This window comes from Panthera uncia, chromosome B1 (assembly GCF_023721935.1).
Source record: "Panthera uncia isolate 11264 chromosome B1, Puncia_PCG_1.0, whole genome shotgun sequence".
Classification (NCBI taxonomy): domain Eukaryota; kingdom Metazoa; phylum Chordata; class Mammalia; order Carnivora; family Felidae; genus Panthera; species Panthera uncia.
In genome coordinates this window covers 97,684,035-97,701,894 of record NC_064811.1, presented here as the reverse complement: position 1 = coordinate 97,701,894, position 17,860 = coordinate 97,684,035, and the positions used below count along the sequence as shown (strand labels likewise).

The window sequence follows — 17,860 nt, the reverse complement described above, 5'->3', positions numbered from 1 at the left end:
TTATATATTTACATATATTTATATATATTTATATAAATATATAAAAGAATTGTACACAGAGATTTATGCATAAGATGTATGAAAGGCATCAATTAAAATAGAGTATTATAAACGACTTGCTGTTTACAAAACATGCAAGCACACTCATGGGGCTTTTGTACTTGCTGGTTTTTCTGTCTGGGGATAAAATCCAGGAGGTAAGGGACTGGGCATCACACAGAGTCCTGGAGCTCTTGGTAGGGAGTCTGGCTTCCACTCTGAATAGTACGGTTTGGAGGATGTATGTAAGTGGAGAAATAATGTAATCTGATTCATATTTTAGCTTCCCCTCAATTGTTTGAGAAGCTTATTTGAAATCTATAGAAAAGCAAAATGTTAGGGCAATAAACATCTGTGTATCCTTTACCTATTCTCCAGTAGCTTACATTTCACTACATTTGCTTCATATTTTGTTTCTTTCCCTCTTTAAATATGGTTTATTTTGCTAAATCATTTGAAAATAAGTTGCAGATACCAACATACTAACACAAAATCCTTTAGCCTGCATCATCTAGGAACATGTATATCTTACTATAAAATCAAATCTCATTATCACACCCAGAAAAACATTATTAATTCAACATCATGTGTTGTACCGTCCATATTTACATTTCCGCAATTGTTCCAAAATTGTGGCAAATTGTATTTTCCAAAGATGACCACCACATTTTCTTGCTCTTCTAGAACTTTGTCACTCCCCTGTAAAGACGTCGAATCTAATTCTACTCCCTTTGAATGTGGGCAGACTTTTGTGAAGCAGAAATGATGCTGTGACTTCTGAATCCAAGGCAGTTGTGCTTTTGCTTTGCTTGCTGTGACACTTGATTGAGCCCTAAAGCTGTATGACTACCCTGAGGCCATCTTGAGGTAAGGAAGCCCATGGGTACAGATCATATGAAAAAGCCCTGAGACTGATGCTCTGTCAGCTCACTGCTGCTCCAGTTGCCTACTGTTCTAGTTCTAGTTATCAGCTGTCTACAATGTCAAGAGATACTCAAGGCCAGAATCACCTAGGCTACCCCTTCCTGAATTCTGAGCTACAAAAGCCATAAGAGATAGTAGAATGACTACTTTTTTTTAAGACATTGTATTTTGGATTATTTTGTTATCCAGCAATAACACCTAGAAAAATGACTTTTACTTAAAAAAAATTCAGGATCCAGTGAAGGCTTAAGCAATCTACAGACTTAATGCAATCTCTATTAAAATACTAACATTTTTCACAGAACTATAATAAATAAGTCTAAAATTTTCATGGAACCACAAAAGACTGTGAGTAGCCAAAGCAACCTTGAAAAAGAAAAACAAAGCTGGAGGTATCACAATTCCAGACTTCAAGTTATATTACAAACTTGTAGTAATCAAAACAGTATGGTACTGGCACAAAAATGGACACAGATCAATAGAACAGAATAGAAAACTCACAGAAACAAACCCACAATTATATGGTCAATTAATCTATGGCAAAAGAGGACAGAATATGCAATGGGGAAAAGATAGTCCCTTCAGCAAATGATACTGGGAAAACTGGACAGCTATCTGTTAACGAATGAAACTAGGCCACTTTCTTACACCATACACAAAAATGAACACAAAATGGATTAAAGACTTAAATGTGAGACATGAAACCATAAAAACCCTAGAAGAGAATACAGGCAGTAACCTCGTTGACATTGGCTGTAGCAACATTTTCTACATATGTCTCCTGAGCAAGGGTAACAAAGGCAAAAATGGACTATGCAGACTACGTCAAAATAAAAAGCCTGTGCACAGCAAAGGAAACCATCAAAAAAACTAAAAGGCAACTTTCTGAATGGGAGAAGATATTTGCAAATGACATCTCTGATAAAGGGTTAGTAGCCAAAAAAAAAAAAAAAAACAAAAAAACAAAAATGAAACCATATACAACTTAACACCCAAAAACCAAATAATCCAGTTAAAAAATGGGCAGAGGACATGAACAGACATTTTCTGAAGAAGACATCCAGATGGTCAGCAGCTCAACATCATTAATCATCAGGAGAATGCAAATTAAAACTACCATGAAATATCACCTTACATTTATTAGAATGGTTAAATTCAAAAAGGCAAGAAATAAGTGTTGGTGAGAATGTGGAGAAAAAGGAACCTGCGTACGCTGGTAGGAATGTAGCCATTGTGGAAAACAGTATGGACGTTCCTCAAAAAATTAAAAATAGAAGTATCATATGATTCCATAATGCTACTATTGGGTATTTACCCAAAGGAAGTAAAAACACTAATTTGAAAAAAATATATGCATCCTTATGTTTATTGCAGCAGCATTTACAACAGCCAAGATATGGAAGCAACCTAAGTGGCCATCAATAGACAAATGGATAAGGAAGGTGTGGTATAAATACAGTGGAATATTTCAAAGTCATAAAAAGGATGAGATTGTACCATTTGAAGTAGCATGGATGGACCTTGAGGGTATCAAGCTAAGTGAAGTAAGTCAGGCTGAGATAGACAAATACTATATGATTCCACTTATATGTGGAATCTAAAAAAAAACAAAAAAAACCCCGAAAAACAAAGGCACATGAATAAACAAGAAGCAGAATCAGATCTATAAATACAGAGAACTGATGGTTGCAAGAGGGGAGAGGGTGGGGGTTGGGCAAAATGGGCAAAGGGGAGTGAGAGATACAGGCCTTAGTTATGGATTGAATAAGTCACAGGAATAAAAGGCACAGCATAAACAATATAGTAAATGATTCTGTAATAACAATATATCAGGACAGATGGTAGCTACACTTGTGGTCAATACACCATAATGTCAAATAAACTTGTCAAATCATGAAGTCGTACACCTGAAACTAATGTAACATTGTGTGTCAACTATTCTTGAATAAAAGTAAGTATTGTCAAAAATACAAAAAGGTATTTTTTAAGTTTTTTGAAACTATGGTAAAAGATAAATAACATAATTCCATAATGTACAAATCTTAAATATACATTACAGTATTGTTAACTATATGTGCATTGTTGTAGAGTGGATTTCTAGAGCTTTTTAATCTGGATGACTGGAACTCTGTACCCACAGAACAGCAACTCCCCATTTTCCCCTCACCCAATCCCTGGCAGCCACCATTCTACTTTGTTTCTCTAAGTTTGACTACTTTAAATACCTCAAACAAGTGGAATCGTGAAGTATTTGTCCTTTTGTGACTTAGCATAATGTCCTCAAGTTTCATCCATGTTGTAGCATGTGACAGGATTTCCTTTCTTTTTAAGGCTAAATAATATTCCATTGTACATATATACCGTATTTTCTTTATTCATGCACCTGTCAATGGACATTTAAGTTATTTCTACTTCTTGGCCATCATGAATAATACTGCCATGAACATAAGAGAGCAAATATCTCTTAAAGATCCCATTTTCCATTCTTTTGGACAAATACCCAGAGATAGGATTTCTGGATCATATAATAGTTTTATTTTTAATGTTTGAGGAAATACCCTACTGTTTTCCATAGCAGTTGCACCATTTTAAATTATCACATTAGGGACCACTTTGTACAACCACTAGGATGTATGAGAATACCTGTTTTCCCACAGCCTTGTTAACATATTTTATCAATATTTTGAATTTTGCTCAATATGGTAGATAAGAAATGGTATCTCAGTATATTTAACCTTGCACTTTTCTTCCTATGAATGAAATTGAGCATCTTTTCATAGATTTAATGACTTTTCCAAAGAATGTGTCTGGATGCCATGTTGGGAGAGAATGAAAGCCCAGTAATGCAAATGCTCTTGAGTCAGTTCTGTGATTATGTGATTATGTACTTTCCAGGCAACCAGATTTCCCTTCAGAGTCAAAGGATAGTACATATGTAGGCAGGGTAAGTTAATCCATCGTCATTTATTGAAAATTAATAATGTGCCCCAAATTTTGCAATATATTGTGATTATAAAATAGAATAAGATAAGATGCTTTACATCAAGGAATGCACAAACTTATTGGATGAGAAAGATAATTGAATGTAGTACTGTGGGAAAGTTATGTTAGAGTTATGCCTGGGTTATGCCTGAGAATACAGAGGAGAAACTGGAAAGTTGAGGGAAGTCTTCTATAAAAAGATGATATATGAACTCAGGTTTACTGAAGAGAATCAGCTTGAACCCAGTAGCATTCTTTAAGGCACAGAATAAAATAATAAGTGCTATTTAGGGGTGGGGTGAAAGATGAATATATGATTATTGAAAGAATAGACCATAAAAGTGGTGGGAGCCAGATTTAATTTTTTTTCCAGGTGAAGGACTTTTCTGTTTATCCTGAAAGCTATGGGAAACTATCAAAGGACTAAACAAGGAATAACATATTCATTTCTTTAACTTAATACCTATTTTCTTAAATTTCTCAATTTATAGTCCAATGACTTGAGAGTTAATCATATTTCTGTTTTTCTTAACTGCGGAAATCAAAGGGACTTAATTATACTTTCTTGTGGTATTCTTGATCTCACAGAGTGGCGAGTAATTACATAACTTCACAGTTAGTCATGAAGAACATTACTGATAGAAAAATGGGGCTGATATGGAGGATAGCAAATAAATGAAATAAAATATTTTGGCTTTACAAATTTAAAAGTCTTGTCAATTTATAAGTAACATCAACAAGATAAAAGTACATAGTTTATTATTCATAGTTCTTTAAAAGTACATCTAGGGGCGCCTGGGTGGCTTGGTAGGTTTAGCGTCCGACTTCAGCTCAGGTCATGATCTCACTGTCCGTGAATTCGAGCCCCGCGTTGGGCTCTGTGCTGACAGCTCAGAGCCTGGAGCCTGTTTCAGATTCTGTGTCTCCCCCTCTCTCTGCCCCTCCCCTGTTCATGCTCTGTCTCTCTCTGTCTCAAAAATAAATAAACGTTAAAAAAAAATAAAAAAATAAAAAAAATAAAAGTACATCCAACATTTTCCCTTAGCTGTGCTTCTTAAAACTTTTTACAAAAGCACTTTTTTTTGATCTTAGATTGTTTTTATTATATAAACTTCAGGTGCACAGCTTTATAACTGACAGCTGCACACACTACATAATGATTAGCACCACAAATTTAGTTACCATCCATCACCATAGAGTTGGCCCTCTTTGCCCATTTCACCTACCCCTGAACCTCCTTCTCCTCTGGTAACCACTAGTTTGTTCTCTGTATATATGAATATGTTTTTATTTTATTTTGTTTATTCATTTTTTTATTTTTCTTAGATTCCATCAAATGTGGAAATTATATGGTATTTGTGTGTTTCTATCTGATTTATTTCGTTTAGCATAATATCCTCAAGATCTAGCCATGTTGCCACAAATGGCAAGCTTTCATTCTTTTTTATGGCCAAGTAGTATTGCATTATATAAATGTACCACATCTTCTTCTTTTTTTTTTTTTTAATTTTTTTTAACGTTTATTTATTTTTGAGACAGAGACAGAGCATGAATGGGGGAGGGTCAGAGAGAGGGAGACACAGAATCCGAAACAGGCTCCAGGCTCCGAGCTGTCAGCACAGAGCCCGACGCGGGGCTCGAACTAACGGACGGTGAGATCATGACCTGAGCCGAAGTCGGCCGCTCAACCGACTGAGCCACCCAGGCGCCCCGTACCACATCTTCTTTACACATTCATCTCTTGCTGGACACTTAGGTTGTTTCGATATCTTAGCTACTGCAAATAATGCTGCAATGAACAAAGAGGTACATAACGTCTTTTCGAATTAGTTTTCATATTCTCCAGATAAATACCCAGAAGTGGAATAGCTGGGTCATATGGTAGTGTTATTCTTAATTTTTAAAGGAATCTCCATACTGTTTTCCAGACTGACTGCATCAATAATCCCAACAGGGTTTGAGAGTTCCCTTTTCTCTACATCCTTTCTAACACTTGTTATTTCTTGTCCATCTGATAATAGCCACTCTAAGAGGTATTAGCTGATAGCTCATTGTGGTTTTAATTTGCATTTCCCTAATATTAGTGACGTTGAACGTCTTTTCATGTGCCTGTTGGCCATCTGTATGTCTTTTTTGGAGAAATGTCTTAATCCCTGGGGAGAGTCCCTGCTGTCCTGCCTCTCCAGTGGATGATTTAAGGTTTGTAAATGGGTCTCCTTTATCTATCATCTACGTGCTTTTCAAATTGGTGTTTTGGGCTGGTTTCTGGGTCAAGTGAATTCACACACAAGCCCTTTAAGAAAATATTTCCATTCTTTACCGTTTTATAGTTTTCCTGAATGTAATTCCCATTGCTTTTCAAAGCCTGTTGTTTTGGGGGCTTGTCTGTTCTGTGTAGGAATTATGGGTTGGAATGCCTGATGTGGAGCTTTGATCTATAACTCCTCAGGGAAAAGTTCTGTACTCTTGATATCCCTTCTGATTGTGATTTGCTGTGGCTGGGGTGTGTTTTTATTCCCTCAAGAATCCATGTCTCTGCTTCTGTTTCCTTTCTCAATGCTGCCCTTTTATCCTTTGCTGTGGAGGCTCTGTTCATTCTATTATTAGGTGCCTTTCAAAAGGAATTATTCTATATGTAGTTGTAGATTTGTTGTGTCCATAGGAGGAGCTGAGTTCAGGATCTTGCTAGGCCACCATCTTGAACTCAACTGCCCCCAAAGCACTTATTTGTTTGTTTTTTACTTAACTTGGTAATGGGTTCCTTTTTGCTAGATAATGGCCAGAAATTTTAAACCATTCACACATTTTTTTTCAGGTACCAGGTAACTGAGTCACATTAAGAGTAATGTGTATCATATTAAGGGCAATTTACTTTTTTTTTTTTTAATATTTATTTATTTTTGAGACAGAGAGAGACAGAGCATGCATGGGGGAGGGGCAGAAAGAGAGGGAGACACAGAATCGGAAGCAGGCTCCAGGCTCTGAGCCATCAGGCCAGTACCCGACGCGGAGCTCGGACTCAAAGACCGCGAGATCGTGACCTGAGCTGAAGTCGGACGCCCAACCGACTGAGCCACCCAGGCGCCCCTAAGGGCAATTTAACCAAGAATGTAGAAGCAGCATGTTTTAGAAGCACTGAACTCAGAGTCAAGCAAGCCAGGGTCCTCAACAGAATACTACAGGAATGACTTTTAGCCTAAAATTAGGTGATTGAATAGATAAACTTTGTGGTTCTTTCCAGCTTTAATTATACATTATTCCATGTCAAGCTAATTCATCATCACTTGCGAAAACTACCCCCAGTAAGGGTCAGTTAAAAATTTCCTGGATCTTGAATTTCACCTACTTCCAAGCAGAGAATCTTCCAGAATGTAGTTTTATTAAAACCAGTCTTGTTATTATTCACACATGGATATACCATGAGTTAAGTGATGCCCCTAAGACATAACTATTCATGCATTAAGTCAATAATTTAAGAAAAAAATTGGTGACCTCTTTTTGAATCAAGGGATTGATCTAGACACAGTGGGAAGCACAAAAATGAAATGCACATAGATCATTCCTGAAAGAATGCTCCCTTATATAGGAAAAAAGATATAAACTCAATCATGTGGTGAGGTAGGTGTTAGGTGACATATGAAACTTACAGATAGAGAACACAACTGGAACTGAGGAAACGTTAATTCTATCCCTGATCATAAATAATATAACATAAACAACATTTTTAACAGCTGAATGTATTCCATTACGGGGGAACATAATTTGCTTTACCAGTACCCCATACCCCTTTTTGTCATCAATTAAGTTCATTCATTTATGATTTTTTTTTTTTTTTAGTGGAAGCCATAGAAGCAGAGAAGGAATATATAGCCTGTAGTAGAAAAAAGAGATACTCAGACACATAAGAAGCATTTGTGTTTTTATATTAAAGCACTAAGACAAGATCAAGATCAGTAATTCTAATTATTATGGACCCTAGAACTGTCTTGGGCTCAGAAGAACCCTTCAGGTCCTATGGGCCCTGATGTTCAGCTTTCTACAAACAACACACCCATTACCTGAGGTAACCTGAGTGAGTCTCTAGTCCTTACAACCAGAGGAACTCAACAAAAACAAGTCTCTGTAGAGAAGAGACAATTATGTATGTGAAGCACAGTATATAACAGTACATAATTCAGCCCTAGCCAACCAATGAAATAGGTTTTACTTATGCTTTTGATTTGAGAGCTGTCTTACCAGGACCAAGATTTCCTTTTGGATTCATTACCTTTTTTTCTTTCTTTCCCCGTCCCCCCTCTTTTTTTTTTTTTTGGTGTCAGGTCATTAAAAAAGTTAGTTCCCCTTCCTCAATATATGGTACATAAAACTTAGATACAAGGCATAATGTTTGGCCATGGGAATGGCTTTGGAGATGAAAGACATTCTCTACCACAAGAAGCAGACTAATAGCAAACTCATAATTATAAGAGCAAGGTAATAAGTACTTCGAAAGAGTCTGCAGAGGATGGTATGGATACACAAGTTGGGGCCTCTAAACCAGAGTCGAGGAGGTTTCATGAGGAAGGTGATCTCTAAGTGAAGCTTTAAAGGATAAACAGGAGGTATCTCTATTTTATTTTTATTTTAAACTCCAATTCAAATTAGAGTTCTCTGGTCCCTAAGAAAAAACACTTATTTTCATTGCTTTTTAAACCCTACTGGAGATTTGGGTTCATTTTCAATTCTGATACCTTAATCATAGGCCCATGATTTCTAGAGCAGTTTTTGGTAATCTTTGATTGCTAAAATTATTTCTCCATTTTCTTCCTTTGCAGTATTTCCCAAGTCTGCCTGATCATAAGAATCACCTAAACAAGGGGCGCCTGGGTGGCTCAGTCGGTTAAGCGTCTGACTTTGCCTCAGTCATGATCTCATGGGTTTGTGGGTTCAAGCCTCTCATCAGGCTCTGTTCTGACAGCTCAGAGCCTGGAGCCTGCTTCGGATTCTGTGTCTCCCTCTCTCTCTGCTCCTCCCCTGCTCACAGTCTGTCTCTCTCTCTCTCAAAAATAAATAAACATTAAAAAACTAATTTAAAAAAAGGAATCACCTAAATGATAAATATTCAGGTCCCCAAAACTGTTCCCTGGAGATTCTGATGCACTGAAGTCTGGATTTTTAAAAATCAGTGTCTCAAGTAATATTCATTATTAGGCATGTTCAGGAATCATTTTCCTACTATCCAAAGTTGTTATTATTATCATTTATTTATTTTTATTGTTTTGATGTTTACTTATTTATTTTTGAGAGAGAAAGAGAGAGCACAAGTGGGGGAGGGGCAGAGAGAGAGGAGACACAAAATCTAAAACAGGCTCTAGGCTCTGAGTTCTCAGTGCAGAGCCCAACGCAGAGCTCCAACCTACAAACTGTGACATCATGACTTGAGCCCAAGTTGGATGCTTAACTGACTGAGCCACTGAGGTGCCCCATCATTTATTTATTTTTTAATATAAGGTTTTCTGTCACCATAATTTTTTGCAGGATTAGTAAATAAGAAAAGAAAGAATTATAAAATTTCTCATTAGGGAAAAAACGTTGCTTCCTTTTAGATGAATTTTATAGATAAGCACACATAACCCCTATACTTGTAAATTATAGTTAATTTTTTTTCTCAATGTGGGTTAATTTCTGTATATATTGCTATCTTGTGTAAATGTTGTTTTACTTTTCATTGTAATCCACTCATGTGTTACTCCCAGTTTAAGATACTCATTCTTTTCACATCCATGTTTATGATTTTTCTTTAACAAGAGAAACACAATGTAGATTTATCTTGAAGGAATTTGGGTAAGAGGGTAGGGAGGGTATAGTGGATGAATGCTATATCAACTTGACAAACAGAGAGACAAAAATATTTAATAAAATATGGGCATAAAGGGATTATCAACTGTTTGGGATGTTTAACAGTTTGATGAAGGAAGTATAATTTTGCTGTGCTGTCAGGGTTCTGCTCCACTTGGATTCCAAGAGTGTGGTAAGTGCATGAATCTCATGGCAATCCACAACTCTTTTGGATTAATACGTGAAGCAAGCACTGATTTTATTATCAAGAAGGTTTAAGGGAGGCCCAGCATCCCACAGATACAATTGTTAATGACTCAATATCTAGAGTCTGTTTATTGAATAAGAGAGTAAACCAAGACTTAGAACATTTGGTAATTACTAATAAGGACACTGGAGCAAGAAGGTGACATCTTTTTTTGGAGCCATAGAAGATAATATGGCTCCCAGAGGAACAATGTCTAATCCAGAACTATTCCATTTGTTACACTAGTTAAGTATTTTCACATTTTCCTAAGATAGGTTGAACCAGAAATTCATGTTAAAATGAACAGTATACTTTTGCTAGCTCCTTTTGTATAAGTATGTATGTCATAGATTAATGGGGTTCTATTTGTTGAGGGCATACAGTTATTGTCAATGGATATCTTTTGTCATCTTCCTAAGTTTCAGTTCTGCATATTATCTTATAGGTATGTAAAATAAGTAGACTCTTTTTTAAAGGATAAATGAAGGTACCTGTATCACTGTGAATTGATTAAGAATATTTGTGTCTGGGTATATTACACGTTTGTGTAGAAATTTTGTGCTTGTGTGTCTATAGATAACAGTGATTCTGGGATCATTCCAGTGGCTGTCTCCTGTGGTATATCCATAAAATAATGATTATTACCTACCAGAATCAATCAACAAACACTTCAGGATCTGTTACTCAGCCTGATGGACTCCAGAACCTGATTCACTACACTAACAGAGAGCATCCGTTTCTTAGGGATAGAAGGAAATTAGTGAAGATCATGAAATTAATAAAAATAGAACATCATTAGTTTAAAACTATAAATTGTAAATTATGGAGGAACTGAAATATTAGAATATGTACAATTTAGAGGGGGTCTTCTCCTGGTAATTAGGTTACATGGGAAGTTTTCACTGATTGAAAGAAGATTTATAAAATTGCGCTACAAATTACTGTCATAGTGAGTACAAATTCTTATGATCAACATATTCTTTTCCTATAGTAGGATCTGTATAGGAAAGTGAACTATAATCAAGAAATCACTGGTTGAGTTTAGAACGTAAAAGAAAAAAGAATGAAAATAATTCTATTATTTTAAGTTTATTTTTTTATTTTGAGAGAGAGAGAGAGAGAGAGAGAGAGCAAGTGAGCGCGTAAGTAGGGGAGGGGCAGGGGCAGAGAGAGAAGGAGACAGAGAATCCCAAGCAGGTGCTACATTGCCAGCGTGAAGCCTGACATAGGGCTTGATCCCATGAACTGTGAGATCATGACCTGAGCCAAAATCAAGAGTTGGATGCTTAACTGACTGAGCCACCCAGGCGCCCCATAAATGAAAAGAATTCTCAATTTCTTAATGGTCCTAGGCTCAAATAGCCTGATGGGTCCACCTCTCAACTGTACCTGAACTTCAGAGTCTATTAATTAAAATCTCTGTATCCAACCCACATCAGAGGAGGCTAGGCCCCATGACATGGGAAATATATTTGGAGATGGCTGAGGTTTTCTCTCTTCTAGACGGTGATAATATTTGTCTTTATATTAAATTTCTTGGTTGGCGGGGCGCCTTGGTGGCTTGGTCGGTTAAGCGTCTGACTTCGGCTCAGGTCATGATCTCACGGTCCGTGAGTTCGAGCCCCGCGTCGGGTTCTGTGCTGACAGCTCAGAGCCTGGAGCCTGTTTCAGATTCTGTGTATCCCTCTCTCTCTGCCCCTCCCTTGTTCATGCTCTGTCTCTCTCTGTCTCAAAAACAAATAAATGTTAAAAAATTAAAAAAAAATTTACTTGGTTGGCATTTTTTTCTTTAGCAAGAAAAAATACGTTGGTAACAGTAGAACATTCCAGGCTAGACAGTTATTCTAGTTATCTTTACTGTGATCTGCTCTAGTTTAACTCTGAGAGGTACTCTGTTGCAGAGTTACCCCAATACTGGTAAAACTTACTGGAGCACCTTGATATTATGTTGACATATAGGAAGAAAACTTCTAAAATACATTAATTAAAGTCCTGCTTATATTTTCATTTTCAACTCAAGTGTATTTGAATATGTTTAAGAGACATAGGTATGTTTCCAGTACACAACTGCCTTTTTTATCGGAAACAGCAAACTCATTCAACATTCTCAGAAATCAAAGACTGGGGTATTACTTAAGCTTATAATGGGTATCATTCAAATCCACTATAATTAAATTTCATATCTTTCCTGCAGCTAATATCTACTTTGATTCCATCAAGGTTTTCTCATTCTCATTCTGACCTAAAAAAGAGCGCCATCTGCCAAATTAGTAGCATGCCTCACTGCACCTGGACCTCTCTTAATTTTAACACAAGCTTTACCCAAACATGTAATTTTGGGATGGAGAATTCATGGGAAACAGGTCACTCCTCCTCACTCTGTTCTGAAAGGCAAACATCACTAACTAATGATAGCAGTTTTCTCTTGGGCGAGACTTGGGCTGAGTCTAGAAGTGGGCTTCTCAACCAGAAATCTCCAGGGAACTATAGCTGCTTCCAAAAATTGGAGTTGGCATGCCAGATGAAATTAATTTGGATTCCTTCCCTATCTTATGGTATCTGACAAGGATCTGTCACTTATTTTGAATTCCAGCATTTATCTGAAAGTAATTGTCTACTGTAAGTTTTCTGAATCAGGAAGCACAAGTTTTGTGGGAAAGTTTTTTTCTCCCCTTTATTCCCCATAGATCTTCTCATCAAGACAAACAATATTGCCAAATATTATCGATAAAGGCCTGAAAAGTAGCAAGATTTGCTAAACATGTAAAGCATTTGCTCAGCTAATTTAGCTCAAATTAGTATCCAAGATGCACACAAGCTTTACTATAAGGTTTTTATCTAATTAAAAAGAATAATTTGGTTTTGAAATAGTGAAAAAAAATTTTCTTATAAATGTATTAGAGAATAGATATGTTAGAAAACTCAGATTTTTTTCCTGATGTATAAATCAGAATTACATATATTTTGGGGGTATGAAGATGAATAAACTTCAAAAAGGCAAGATGCCATACTACCCCAAACTATATTTATTGATTTTTAGATACACATGCTGATTTTGCACAAAGATGAGTTATCCTTATTCCTAATCTCATTATTCCTTATTCCTTATCCTTATTCCTATCGAAGCTGAGAAATGAATAGAGTCATTACATACAAGAAGATGAAAAATACCTGCAATTTTATTTGTAAGACCTGTAAAATTAGGGTCCAGAGTGGGCCTTTCAAGTTTTATTCTCTTTATTTCTACATTCTTCAATTTTTATGCTGATAGACATTTTTTCACATTTGGAAGATTATACTTTTTCATCTTGAGTATTGCTAATGCCAGGGGCAAACCCATACATCTATCTGATTAATAAACCCAATTTTATTTTTTATGTTAGTGATTTTCAGAAGGGAAATAAAATTCCTTCTTTTCCTTATACACCTTACACCTTACTTCAATTGGTTCATCTTTCTCTACACAACTTTATAATACTTGCCTCAAGCAGATATATGTGCAAATGATTCATTGTGGAGCTGGGACACAAGAAGTGAAGGAGGAAAGGCAGAAGCCAATTAAACAGGCTGCTCTGCCCAGCATGAGACCTAGCAAGACAAGATCTCACATAAATGTATCCAAAATGACCATATTTTCTTATCTAATTCTTCTTCCATTTTGCTTATACCCTTACTTCATTTTTAAAACTATGTTTTTAAATTATTATTTTTTTAGTGTTTGTTTATTTTTGGAAGAGAGAGAGACAGAGCGCAAGCAGGGGAGGGGCAGAAAAAGAGAGGGAGACACAGAATCCGAAGCAGGCTCCAGGCTCCGAGCTGTCAGCACTGAGCCCAACGTGGGGCTCAAACCCACAAACTGTGAGATCATGACCTGAGCCGAAGTCAGATGCTTAACCGACTGAACCACCCAGGTGCCCCTTTAAAAATTATTTTTATGTAATCTCTCACACAATATGAGGTTTGAACTTACAACCCCAAGATCAAGAGTTGCACACTCTACCAACTGAGCCAGCCAGGTGCCCCGCTTATACCTTTACTTTAAATAGGAGGGGGAAAAAATGAATAATAGAGTTAATGGTCATTTAAATGAGAAAACTGGTCCATAGTGGGAATAAAAGAGTTTTATAGGTGAAAAATCTTGTTCTTTGGAAAAGTATCCATTCATGTCTTCTTTCCTTTTTAATTGGATTATTCCTTTTTTTGGGTTTTGAATATATATAAAATATATTAAAAAAATGTATATATATATATATCTCACTCTCTTTCTATATATATCTATATATAGAGAGATAAAGAAGATATATATATATATATAGGTATCCATATATATAGATATAAAGAAGACATACAGATGGCTAACAGACACATGAAAAGATTCTTATCATCACTAATCACCAGGGAAATACAAATCAAAACTACAATGAGATATCATCTCACACCAGTCAGAATGGTTAAAATCAACAACACAAGAAAAAACAAAGGTTGGTGAGGCTGTGGAGAAAGGAGAACACTCTTGCGCTGTTGGTGGGAATGCAAACTAGTGCAGCCACTCCACAGTATGGAGTTTCTTCAAAAAGTTAAAAATAGAACTGCCCTATGACCCAACAATTGCAGTACTGGGTATTTACCCAAAGGATACAAAAATACTAATTCAGAGGGATACATGCACCCCAATGTTTATAACAGTATTGTCTACAATACTCAAATTATAGAAGGAGCCCAAATATCCATCAACTGATGAATGGATGAAGAAGAGGTGGGATATACACACAATGGAATATTACTCAGCCATCAAAAAGAATGAAATCTTATCATTTGCAATGACGTGAATGGAGCTAGAGTGTATTACGCTAAGTGAAATAAGTCAGTCAGAGAAAGACAAATATAATATGATTTAACTTATATGTGGAATTTAAGAAACAAAACAAACAAGCAAAGGTAAAAAATAGAGAGGCAAACCAAGAAACAGACTCTTTTTTTTTTTTTTTTAGGATTAACTTTAGGTGTCTTTTATTCCAAGAAACAGACTTTTAACTACAGAGAACAAATTAATGGTTACCAGAGGGAAGGTGGGTGGGGGGATGGATCAAATAGGTGTTGGGGGTTAAGGAGGACACTTGGGATGAGCACTGGCTATTGTTTGGAAGTGTTGAATCAGTATATTGTACACCTGAAACCAATATTACACTGTATGTTAACTAACTGGAGTTTAAGTAAAAATTTAAAAAAAAGGTCTTGTTCTCCATAAATGCAAGAATCTCTAAATTCTGAACACTTTTGAATGCAAAGGAGGTTCTGGAGCACTTTCCTGGCTTTCCATAAGTTCCACTTGTCACTGCTTCTTGTAGAATGAGTTTGTCCCCATCTCTATATGTAGTTGCATTTAGTCTTTTTCTGTGTTGGAGCTAGAACTTCATATTGATTTGGCTGAAACTACCCAAACCCTGGCCTTTTTGTCAAGGTAATTTTCAGTCACCTGTCATTTTTCATCTTTTTCTTTTCTTTTCTTTTTTTTTTTTTGAAAATAAATCAAAGTACTTACTGGGTTGAGAACCACAGTGAAGAAAAGTTCACCTCCTTGAATACTCTTGTCCAGCTCTTTAGGACCTCCTGGATATTCTTTGTAGAAAATTGTGTGAGTGAAAAGCCCACAGGTTTGTCTTGGAAGAACCTGAAGGAAGAATAAACAAGTAAGGAAAAATTGCTTTCAACCAATTAATTTGTTGAACCGTGGGTTCTTTTTCATGGAAGCTGATGCATAAACTGGTGTCATTATACAACTCTTTTTAATTTTATTTTATTATTTTTTTTAATGTTTATTTCTGAGACGGAGAGAGACAGAGCATGAGTGGGGGAGGGGCAGAGAGAGAGGGGGACACAGAATCCAAAGCAGGCTCCTGGCTCTGAGCTGTCAGCACAGAGCCAAATGCAGGGCTGGAACCCACGAACCATGGGATCATGACCTGAGCCGAAGTCGGACGCTTAACCAACTGAGCCACCCAGGCACCCCTCGTTATACAACTCTTAACTCAGGCCCAGAAAATCCTTCACACTCTGGGAAAGCAAGGATGACATCAGTACAGAAGGAATACAGAAGAAAGTTGAAGAAATATTTTAAAACTAAGATAGACTTTGAATTATTTTAGCCACTTATCTATTTTAAATCTCCAAGTCAGTACTGCTATGAAGCCTAGTATGTTCCAGCATCTAAAAAAATAAAAATGAAGTAAAAATGATACTTTAAAAATATAGGAATTGTCTGTGTTATCCTGTAGTGTAGTAGGCAAAAATTTTAAGGATAATACTTTCTTCCAAATTCTACACATGCACTAGAAAAAAGGTCAATTATTAACTTAATGTGATTCTTAAGAAATTATATTTTAAATTAGAATAAATATTTGAGACACAAATCATAGTATCTTCTTTACTCTGAAAGGACTGCTGCAGGCTTTAGAAGTTGCCCTGAATTCTAAGTCTGAAGCCTGCCAGTTTCAAAAGTAAAAAAGAGATTATGCTTTTGATTATTAATTTTTATAAACTGTCACAAACAAAATGATACAAGCTCACTTAGGAAAAAGTCTTATTTTCATCCTTTGTACATGAAAACCATTATTTGCTTCAATTGTACACATCTGTGATAAGGATATTTTTTTTCAAATTCTTACAGCTTTCCTAGTAAAATAACAGTGCAATTATAAAAGAAAGTGTGAATTAAAGCTGTGCAGGATGGTACAATCTTTAGCTAAATCTTATATAATGACTTCATAATGACCTGTGTTTGTCACTGTGTACTTGAAGTAGTAGAAAATTAATGAATACACTTTGGAGAACTACAAGCTTACAGAATCTTACACAGATGAGTCTTCTGTTTATTGTCCTCAGCAAACTGATCTTCATTTTTTCCTGCCTTTTTTCTTGAAGCACATTTGGCTCAGTAAGTGCTTTCAAAATATTACCTTTATAGGACTTTTCATGCTTTGCAAGCCTCTACAAATATACTTCTTTTTCTTTAGTTTGTGTATTATAATAAATTTCAATCTTATCCTTGAAAGTTTTCTTAGAAAACATAATTCTTAGCTCAATCTGTATATCATATATTGCTGTATAAGTCAAAACTTTATCTCCTATTTATATTTTGAAAATTGGTGAAATATCCTCAGAAGCCATTCTATATTGATGAAATAGTTAAAGGAACTTCAATTTATTGTGGAGTATTCATTCTGGTGATGTTTACATTTAAAAATACTACACATTCTTATAATGTTATGCACAAAATCAATGGCAAAAAAGGACTAAGTGCAAAGATACTCTAACTGAATTAAATATATTCCCTAACAATTCATGAAAATATCTTTTTCCTGGAAATCCAAACTTTATACAGCATTTATACATTTTTTTAAACAAATACATATTCTAAACTCTGTGTAAGTCCATGTGGGAGAACACAAAGATTTATACTTTCTACCCTCGAAGATTTAAGGTATATCAGGATAATGAGAAATACCCCAAAGCTAAATAACAAAATGACCACATGATTAAACGCTAGGTTAGTTTTATATTTTAAAAGTGCATGATTTTGAATCATTTTTAGGATTCAGTTTGAATATCTTGAATAGGTACAGTGTGTTCAGAAAGTCTTTCAAGGTAGAAAAAAATGACAAAGATGTAGACACAGCAATACTGCTTTAGAACTTTTTGGCTGGAGTGAGTCTGTATTAGCTACAGGAAAATAGAAGATGGAAAGATAGATTTAGTCTAAATTGTTTTCAGGTACTTGAAGAGCAAGTTAAGGGGTATGGAGAAAACTGGAAGTATAAAGGTTAGGAAGGCCAAAATGAAGGCAGCATTTTA

The 17,860-nt window shown here is 35.8% G+C and overlaps 1 protein-coding gene and 1 long non-coding RNA gene across 2 annotated transcripts in view; one reads left to right on the top strand and one right to left on the bottom strand.

Moving 5' to 3' along the window:
• The window catches only part of LOC125923055 (uncharacterized), a 205,601-nt gene that overhangs the window by 94,135 nt on the left and 93,606 nt on the right, over positions 1-17,860 (top strand). The gene's annotated exons all lie outside the window — the stretch shown is intronic.
• The window catches only part of LOC125923054 (bifunctional heparan sulfate N-deacetylase/N-sulfotransferase 3), a 168,403-nt gene that overhangs the window by 67,252 nt on the left and 83,291 nt on the right, over positions 1-17,860 (bottom strand). The window contains exon 5 of the mRNA XM_049631088.1: positions 15,552-15,680. Within this exon, the coding sequence (XP_049487045.1) occupies positions 15,552-15,680 (129 nt within the window). The remainder of the gene's footprint in view (positions 1-15,551; positions 15,681-17,860) is intronic.